At 40.9% G+C, this 9810-nt stretch overlaps 1 protein-coding gene across 1 annotated transcript; it reads left to right on the top strand.

Annotated features, from left to right (window-relative positions):
* The first annotated feature begins 3487 nt into the window (after positions 1-3487).
* Positions 3488-9490, top strand: LOC125900872 (e2f-associated phosphoprotein). The gene is made up of 6 exons (XM_049596145.1): positions 3488-3635; positions 4817-4998; positions 5382-5486; positions 5581-5692; positions 5803-5928; positions 7907-9490. The coding sequence occupies exons 1-6, from the start codon at positions 3556-3558 to the stop codon at positions 8199-8201; spliced, it is 900 nt and encodes a 299-aa protein (XP_049452102.1). The 5' UTR covers positions 3488-3555; the 3' UTR covers positions 8202-9490.
* The last annotated feature ends 320 nt before the right edge of the window (positions 9491-9810 follow it).

Raw genomic sequence — 9810 nt, 5'->3', positions numbered from 1 at the left:
AACATTTTGGTCGACCTTTTCTCATAATACAAGAGAAAGTTTCAAAATGAATCCGGAGCACACAGCTCACATGCAGAGTGTTATGCCTGTCAGGCATCCAGTGCTGGGAAGTGGTGCAAGCCCTGTGGACACGTACCATCACGGCATCAGTGTAGACAGATGCATTTAATAAAATCTAAACGTATCTGTTTTATGAGACTTGCAAGTGACGAATGTCGAACAAGTCTTTAAAAACACTTTATGTGCAGACTGGTCCTCAGGATCCCAGATACCCAGAATGGTTCGGCCTGAATTTTTTTTCCAAGCAGGAACCTCTGAGGCTGAAAAACTGAAGCCACGCAGAAAAAACTGCAGTTCCTCTAATGTCCACTTGAGGCTGGCGCCAAAAGTGAGTCAATCCTCACAGACCTCCATGTTAAACTGTCCAACTTTACAGCAGAAATAAACATGTTTACAGCCTGGTACAAAAACAGTTGAGGGCTCTAAAGCTAATTTCAACTTTCATGACAACTGTGCAGGGGCTGCATTTTTATATAACTCATCTGTTTATGTTTTATTAAGACTGAAAGTTACGTCCTCGGTTTGTCAGTCAGATACATCCATCACTCCTCCACAGCTCCTCCCTCTTGTCCAAATATGGTCATTTCTGGCTCCAACAAACCAAGATTGGTGATGGCTGAAATGCCAAACTTGAGGCTTCAGAACGGGAGTCCACAAACCAGTGGGTGATGTCACGGTAACCATGTCACGCACATCCCAGCGTCCAGTGGAGTGGGTGCTGGACCAAAAAGAAAAAGTCAGGCAAAGTAAAAAAACAAATAAGTCCGCACACCAAGTAGCTCCAGTTTAGAAGGAATGTAATGCAGAGTGACGTTTCAGGCCACACGGCTCTTCCTCAGACTACTTCGTCACGGTACCTACGTCTACTCTTTTCTCAGTCCATGGTTTTTACCTTGGTTTGATTCTGGCCCAAAGCCCACTCAAACATTGGGTTAGTGCTTGGCCACAATCAACTCAGCCTGACACCAGACACATTATGAATGGGTGAATGAGAACATCAGTGAGAGATGGACAGGCTGAAAAACGACATTCAATAAATAACAAAATATATTAATTTATCCAAGTATCAGATTGATTGTAACAGAACACTGGAGATGTTCAGATGCACAGAGAAGAAACTGAAGACACCTGCACCACATATGGTTTGATCCATATATTGATCCTGTATTGATCTGATCACATTTCAGGTTAAACACACTCGCACAGAGAAACCCAGCGAGACTCTGAGGTCAGTTTGTACCAGTGACATTTGACCTGCTGTTATTTATTATGTACTGATGACTCGCTGTCAGCTGCTCATCTGCAGGTTCTCTGCCCTCGAGCAAGGCAGCAGACAGCTGAATAGTTTATACAACATGTTCCCTTTTTTGATTGTTTTATCATTTGCTGTAATTTTATTCATCCATTATTTAGCCAGGTCCCATTTAGATACTCTGTCAGGGAGTCTTCATTTGAATCATGTTTCATATTTCATCACAAAAAACAAAGATGAGAGAAGACTAAAAACAAACATGATTTGTGTTGCAGAAATATGTTTATTTTTTAATTTTTTATCCTGTCAGTCACCTCGAGACACTGCAGATTTATTGTACAACCCCGAGGAACGTCCTGACCCTCAGGTTGGGAACTAGTTATCGACAAGATCTACACATTTTGAGTAGATGGAGGCAATGACAAGATGTAAAACAAATTCAAACAGAACTTTAAGAGTGTGATGAATGCAATAACATAAAAATGGAATAAAACAGATTAAAAGCAGGTGAATAAAAATGAAAATGCAGTACAAGAAATGAATGAATAGCTTCAGAGTAAATGTACTAACTGGCCGTGCAAACCTCAATTTGAAAGAACTAAGAGAGAGAAAGACAAAAAATTTTAAATGTTCACTTGCTCGTTATAAACAGGAAAATTGTAATTAATTGTAATTAATTATGAAGCAGAGTCTCAAGACCCTAATTTGTCCTTTTTAAAGAGCATAAGGTCTGTGATCAGCTACACATTTTTTCAATCATTTTATTATATCCTTGGAGATCTTTAAATTCCTACAGGATGATTGTTAGACACAGAGGTCAAAGTTTGGATGAACCTCCTGCGGTGCTGACGAAAATTCACAGTTTTGCACTGAACGTTAAATCGTTTGCTTTTGATTCCTTCTTTCGTGTCATGGACGAGGCCTCCAGATGAATCTGAGCTGCCCTCTGAGAGGTGGAGGTGATGGAGCCTCTGATATCTCTGATCTGTTGGCTCCACCCAGCTGCGGTTTGTTGTAACAGCAGCAGTTTGTAGTGTCACACGTCGGCTGTAGAAAGTCTGAACAGAGGGGGAGAGTCCAGCTTTTGTTGCTATTGATTAAAAATCCCTTTTTAATCAGTCAATTTAAGATCAATCATCAGTCTGGGAACTGATCAATCAGCCATTAACGAGTTGTTTCATTAGTGCAGTTCATTTATTTGTCACCTCTCAGGAGAACAAGACAGGTCCATTAAAGCAGGACTTTGTTTTTACCAAGATTTGTGTTGAGTGTAGGGACAGATGAATATTTAGATTTGTATTTGACTTTATATTATTTTATTATTTAATGAGATATGGGCAGAAATCCATTCATGCTCCGTGCAAGACAATACAAATTTTGAGATTTATTTTGGTATGTGAGATCAACATATTTTGTCATATCTTATTTCAGTATCTTTATTGAAAGAAAAAATAAATAGGCCTCTGAGTAGAAAGGCTGGTGAGCTCGTTATCCTCCTTTAAAACACTTTTAAAACACACACTTTTGTAAATGTGCTTTCACACAGTTTAAGACCTGAACTCACTTTTAAATGTAAATCACTTCTTAAAACCTATTTATATACAAAGGCACTCTCATAACTATTATTTTACTGTTTTGTTTTGTTTTGTTTGATCTATTTTACTCTTTCTTATAGGTAGCTACTGTTGTCCCATGTTTTGTGACTTTTAAACTGGTTTTATTGTTTTTTTTAAATCATTGTCTACTGTGTTTTATTTTTGTAAAACGCACTGTGACTTTACTTTGAATATAAAAAATAAAGTTTCATTATCATTATTATTATTATTATTATTATTATTATTATTATTATTATATTTTCTAAAGAAATGTAAAAACCTTAAAGGCCTGTTTTAAAAAATACTGTGGTTACAATTGGAAGATAATTTGTATTTTTATTATATTTACCTAGTTTAATTTGTTTTATTTTATTTTTTCAGTTATATTTAATTTAATTTAATTTAATTTAATTTAATTTAATTTAATTTAATTTTATTTTATTTTATTTTATTTTATGCTGCATAGTCCACAGTCTATAAACGTTGGCCTTGTCTTCTCTCCACTCAATAGGTGGCGGTAGCGTTTCCTGTCAATCTTCGCCCACTTCCGTTTCACCAAACTAAAGAAGAAGAAGAACCGGAAGCAGTCGTTCGTACGTTGTTGCTAACTCGCTAACGTCTCATGTTGAACTCTGTCGAGCAGTTAAAATGAACAAACTGAATAAACCTCAGGAGTTTGACTCGTATGAGATCGAGGAGCCGAGCGATGAGGAGCGAGCTGAGAGCAGGTAGGAAATAAATGATAAATAAATAATCTGTTAGCTCTAAAAACTTTGTAGCTTTAGCACCATGAGGCTAACGTGCCGCGAGCTAGCGGGATGCTAACATGTAAACAAACCGGTGCAGGCTGAAGACAGAGGGACTGTTACTGATGATCTGTCTCTCCCTATATGTCGATTGTTAAAATATTTTACAGTCATGTAAAGTATTTAAAATATATTAACATGATGACAAAGCGGTTTGCCGTTCGTCTTTATTCTACCGCTAAGGTTGACTTTGTTAGACCCAGGTTAATGTTCTTCAGAAACACCACAATAATACAAGCCATTCCTGTAAGTAAAACACAGCCTGTGGGACAGATACGAACGTTTAGTTTATACATTCATTGAGACAGTGCTGGTGGAAATATGCAGGTCCTTTACTTGTGTAGAAGTAGTAAAACTACATTGTAAAGTGCTGTGTTAAAAGCAGTGTTGGGCAAATAACTCTCAAAATGTAATATTGTATATATTACCAGTTACTTTAATTTGAAACTACTAAGTTATCTTAAAACATTATTCCCCTTGTAGAGTAGTGAGATACTAATTACACTTATTTTTCGCTACTTTCACCAAAATGACGTCAGAATAACTCATGCTGGTTTTAAATTGTTTCGCAGTTTCCTGTTCATTACAGTTCAGGTCTGAGCCATTAATGTGTTCACACACAGTGCTTACATCTCTGTATTAAAATGAAAAATATGATAAGGAAAAATTAAATAGCCTAGACCTTGTAAGATGAAAGAAGATGAAAACTGATTGTTATCATGCTGTATACATGTGCGTTTGTACGATATGAGGGTATTTAAGGTTTAAAAAAAGCAGGGTTGAGAATCTGTTCTTTATTTTATTTATTTTCAAACAGGAGACTTTTTACATATTCTTCCACTTAAAAAATGGTTTCAATTAAAGTAATAAAACATTTGCTCTACCAAAAATAAACCTTCTGTTTTTGTTCTTTAAAGGGTGATTCTGACTGATAACAATATTTCTTTAATACTGTGAAACCGGGATAACTTTTCTATGGAAATCTCAAACTGTTGTGACCCTAGTCAGTCCATCATTTGGTCATTAAAGTGTCAGCAAATAGTGAAACATGCCGAAGCATTTGCATGAGCTGAATGTGAAACTTCTGTCCGGCTGTGTTTCAGTTCGGAGGATGAGCTGGACATTCTGCTGAACGGGACGCCGCAGCAGAAGAAGAAGCTGATCAGAGAGTATCTGACGGGGGAGAGCGAGTCGTCCAGCGGGGATGAGTTCGAGAAGGAGATGGAGGCGGAGCTCAGCTCCACCATAAAGACCATGGAGGGAACCTGGGCGCCATCGTCAGCAGGTAACACCGATCTGTGGTTTCCATTAAAAGAAAAGTGTCTGCATGTTTATCTGTTACACTGGGAGTATTTAAAGGGTGTCACTCTGTGCTCTGTTGTACTTGTCACTTAAATGTGAATGCAGTGTTTCTCAAGCCTGTGACAGAGGAGGTTTTTTTTTTCAGATCTTTTGATGCATAACTAAGCCTGAAGGAAACCCTGCCCCATGCAGGTTCAGTTTGCAGCTTTAGTTACCATGGTAACTGAGTCAAAGTTATCGCTTTGAGACTGAAAAGTCAGGATTAATCCCAGACTGTGCTGGGCAATCCACTAATCCTGCTCTGTGAGACAGGAAGGACCTTGTTATGTACGAATTCCTGATGTTACTTTGTTTATTCTCCATCAGAAACCTCAGGAGGAGGAGGAGGAGGTGGTGGTCCTGGACTTCCTAACCGTCAGGTGTATGATGAGGTGTATTTTGACTCTGACTCAGAGGGGGAGGACACACCAGGTAAGCATCAGTGTTTCTCCAGCTTCAGTTTTCCTGCTGTCTGCAACACGTAAACTCTTATTACAGTAAAACAATCTCTCTGTTTCCTCTGCAGGCAGCTCCACCGGCCGGAGGCAGAGACAGCGGGTCAAAATGACCAATGACGAGCTGCTGTACGACCCCGACGAGGACGACAGGGACCAGGCCTGGGTGGACGCCAGGAGACAGTAAGACACTCAGAAGGAATCACTCTGATTTTATTAAACGTTTGTTTATTTTGGCAGACAAGAGATTCTTTTCTCCTCGTGGTCGTTCAGCCTCTTTTCTTTGTGTGCAGGTTTAACAGAAAGCCAACAGCTGCAGGTTCTCGCTCGCAGCCTCGTCAGTCTCAGGGTTTACCGAGCAGCGACGCCGTCCTCAACTGTCCCGCCTGCATGACGACGCTCTGCCTGGACTGTCAGAGGTGAGACTTCACAGCAACATGTGCTGCTCAATGGGCTTTTGTCCTTTTTGAAGTGAGCTGCCCAGACTCGTCTGAAACAGAGTCAGTCCCCACAGACCCTCATGTTAAAATGTCCAAATTTACAGCAGAAATAAACATGTTTACAGCCTGGTACAGAAACAGTTTTGGCCTCTATAGCAAATATTAACATTCATGACAACTGTATGGGGGGGGTGACTTTTTCTATAACTCACCTGTTTATATTTAATTAAGGTCCAAAGTTATGCAGATTTAAGGGTGCGGCCACTTGACTGTCTGCGAGGTGTCGCTACAGTCTGAGTCAGATCTATCTGTCACACAGCTCCACGCTCTTGTCCAAATTTGGTCACTTAGGTCTCCAAAAAAAAAGAAATGGCAACAAGTGAAATGCCGAATGGGTGCCGTCACAGTAGCCACGTCCATTATTTTAGTCTATGGTTCAGACTGAGGTCACGCTGCAAATAATCAGACCTGTATCAGATTTCGGAACCCATATGAAAGTGGCCCCGATCGGGATGTGATATGTTGCCTGATATTGGACCAAACTGTCAACTTGTTTCACTCCGTTTCCATTTTCAATCGATCAACTTGAACTTAGTGGAGTAGCTGGATTTGCCATGTTGATACTGTAATTAAAAAATTTTTGGCTCACATGAAAAAAAAAACCAGTTATCACAAGTATTTCTGATTAGTTTCTGTGGAATAATCAATGATTTCACTGATTTACACCACATTTACACATAGCCGGGTATTTAGAGAAACGAATACTTCCCCCTTCTGTTTTCAATAATAACATCGTGCACACAACTTCGTTTTCAAAAATGTTGTCATTTACATGAACCCGGTTAAATACGCTGTCGAGCGCCATCATAACTATGCCAAACCTATGGGCGGCAGTGTAGGGAGAAGGATGAAGCCATGCAAGCCAATCAGAATCCTCAGAATCGACAACAACAACGAATAAGACGTGCGACTTCCTGTTCCTTTCAAAACAGTCAACATGGCGAGAGGTTGGAGGAGCCAGAACGCAGCACAGCCGCAGCCGGTGGAAACACACACATTGACTAGAATGGAATCCTGTCGGCTCCGCTGCCGTGCCGGAGCGGAGACGCATCTGGTGGAAAAAGGCCGTAACAAAGCGTTTGCACAAACGTAAAAATGAGTACCACCTTAACAGCATCCATGATCAGTAGCCATAGGTAACATAGGTCGCTCACATGATGTCAAGCATTTGCTGGTGCATGCTGTGACGTTTCAAAACCTAAAACCCCGTTTCGCCCAGTTTAGACGGCAACACATAAACGGCGTTTTCAGAAATCTCCACTTTGGCCGGAGTTTTTACAAATGATCGTTTTCCGTGAAAAAAACTCTGTTTGAGTGTAAACAAGAGGCCAAACCGCATGAAAATATGTGCGTTTTTTCTACGTGTAAACGGGGTAAAAGCTTCACTGGGGTCATCAGGTCTTCAGAGGGCTCATTGGCAGCACCTTGCGTCCCAGGTGTGCCCACTCTGCTTTTACTCCCTCATACCCTGCTGTTGTGAGTGGTATCTCACGGCCCAAGTGGTGGGGCTGAAGCCAAAATGCCAGTTATTGCAATCATTTCTGATTAATCTCTATGGATCAATCAGTGATTGCTACAGCTCTAGATTATTGGGAGTTTGGAGAACGCTTCTAATCCGAATTAATAAAAATGTCCAGAGCTCAAATCAGGGAGTCAAGCAACTGATACTTGATTAATCATTTGAAGTTAATTATCAGTCAAATATTCTCTTGTTTCAGCCTCCAATCCTGATTTATATCATAACCCTGTGTTGAAATAAAGAATCAGCAGATGATAAAAATGATTTGCAGCCCTGAAACAAACCGTTCACTTCAGAGAAACTGGATTATGATTGATGTAGATTCTCCAGCTGCAAACTGTCTGCTCAGCTGATGTCATCTGTTTTGTGTCCACTCAGGCATGAAAAGTACCGGACGCAGTATCGTGCCATGTTCGTCATGAACTGCGCGGTGAAGAGAGACGAGGTGCTGCGCTACAAAACCCAGACGGAGCTGAAACAGAGGAGGAGGAAGAGGAGGAGGGGACAGAGAACAGACACGCCGCTGGACAAGACTCCCGACCCGACGCCGGCGGGGATGGACGCCGATGAGATTTACCACCCGGTGCAGTGCACAGAGTGCTCCACTGAGGTGGCCGTGTTCGACAAAGACGAGGTCTACCACTTCTTCAACATCCTGGCCAGCCACTGCTGAGACAGACACGCAGACTGTTTGTTTTATTTCATGGGTTTGTCTCTGAGTCTTCAGCTCACAGCAGCTTTATCAGAAGGATGATGACCGCTTCTCTCTGACTGGAGGGGAGGAATCACTCTGTGGTCGCTCTGAGTGAACCAGACTCAGCTCATAAACACTCTGAAATAACAACGTGTTTGGTCACTTCACTTAACGAGGAGAGAAAACTGCAGCATGTTGTCTGTCTGTGACATTTTTATCTCCCTTTAATGTCTCACGAAAACTGGAATCTGAGACCAGTGTTGCAGCTCTGATGATCCGTACTGGACTGGACACACAGCAGCTTGAATTTTGAGACCGATATGGGTATTAATATTTGAGAATTAAAAGGCTGGTTAGCAACATATTAACTGAGACCCAATTTTTTTTACCTACACACTCAAACACAAGCAGTTTTGAATAAAAGGTTTATAACACTGCAGTGCAGTTGGAGGCAGATATTAATTTTTATATTTTTTATTTATCAACAAATATAACCCCTCTTCCATAAGCAGAAGCTGCTGTATGAACAGACAATGACTGACAGTACAGTAAAACAGAGATGTAGTCATATAAAACATGTCTTCATTGGGAACGTTACAGTTGTTGACATATTCTGTTCTATACAGACGATGTGGTGGTGTTGGCCTCATCAAGTCTGAGGCCACAGTTCTCTGCCAGAAAACAAGTTGGGAGAGTTATTGCTGCAAGTGAAGGAGTTCAAGTATGTCGGGGTCTTGTTCACGAAAGAGGGTAAAATGGAGCGTGAGATCAATATGCGGTTTGGTGCGGCGTCTGCAGTGATGCAGGTGCAACACCAGACTGGTGTGAAGAGGGAGTTGAGCCAGAAGGTGAAGCTTTCGATTTCCTGGTCCATCTACGTTCCAACCCTCACCTATGGCCATGAGCTCTGGGTAGTGACTGAAAGAATGAAATCGTGGAGACAAGCAGCTGAAATGAGTTTCCTCTGAAGGGTGTCTGGGCTCAGCCTCAAGATCCTCCCTGCTGCCCGCATCAGCTGGCCCCATATCAGTGGAAGAAAATGGCTGGACATTTACTGTACACCAAAAACTCTACAAGTGTCTAAATATCTGCTTACAAACACATTATGGGGAGTTATTAAATGTTTGTACACTGCTTATGAATGTTAGACGAAAGGGGGTTAAATGGGGTTAAAATGGTACTGGCCTGCTAAGATTTTTTGAAGAAGAAGATGAAAAGTTGTGAGCAGGGTGTGTCCTCAGAGGGACATTTTGCGGTTGTAAATAAAATTGTCAGTGCTTTCTGTTGAACAAACTCTGTATTGTTTTCATTTATCTACAGACATATACAGTACTGCAGGGGCGAAAATCCCATTTCATAGTTGGGGGGGACAATAAACAGTAAAATTTTAGAGAATAATTCCGGGGGGGGACAAGGAAAAAAAGTTGTAGCCTGTCTTTAATCCAGCATCTTTTACCGCAGTTTGACGCTTTAATCTTCTCTCTCTCTCCCCAACAGGCAGAGTGAATGTCTATACTTATGAGAAATGGCTTAACAACTAAACATTTCCTGTAATTAAACTGGTAAACTGGTTTATAAACAGTGTGCT

Source organism: Epinephelus fuscoguttatus, linkage group LG14 (assembly GCF_011397635.1).
Source record: "Epinephelus fuscoguttatus linkage group LG14, E.fuscoguttatus.final_Chr_v1".
NCBI lineage: Eukaryota > Metazoa > Chordata > Actinopteri > Perciformes > Serranidae > Epinephelus > Epinephelus fuscoguttatus.
The sequence above is the reverse complement of the archived record's forward strand: the minus strand, read 5'-3'. Positions and strand labels throughout refer to the sequence as shown.

Excerpts from the sequence above, each read along its gene's own strand:
- LOC125900872 (XM_049596145.1), top strand. The coding sequence starts at position 3,556 with ATGAACAAACTGAATAAACCTCAGGAGTTTGACTCGTATGAGATCGAG. Across the intron at positions 5,487-5,580 it reads AGAGGGGGAGGACACACCAG|GCAGCTCCACCGGCCGGAGG; the intron begins GTAAGCATCAGT and ends TTTCCTCTGCAG. Across the intron at positions 5,929-7,906 it reads CTCTGCCTGGACTGTCAGAG|GCATGAAAAGTACCGGACGC; the intron begins GTGAGACTTCAC and ends GTGTCCACTCAG.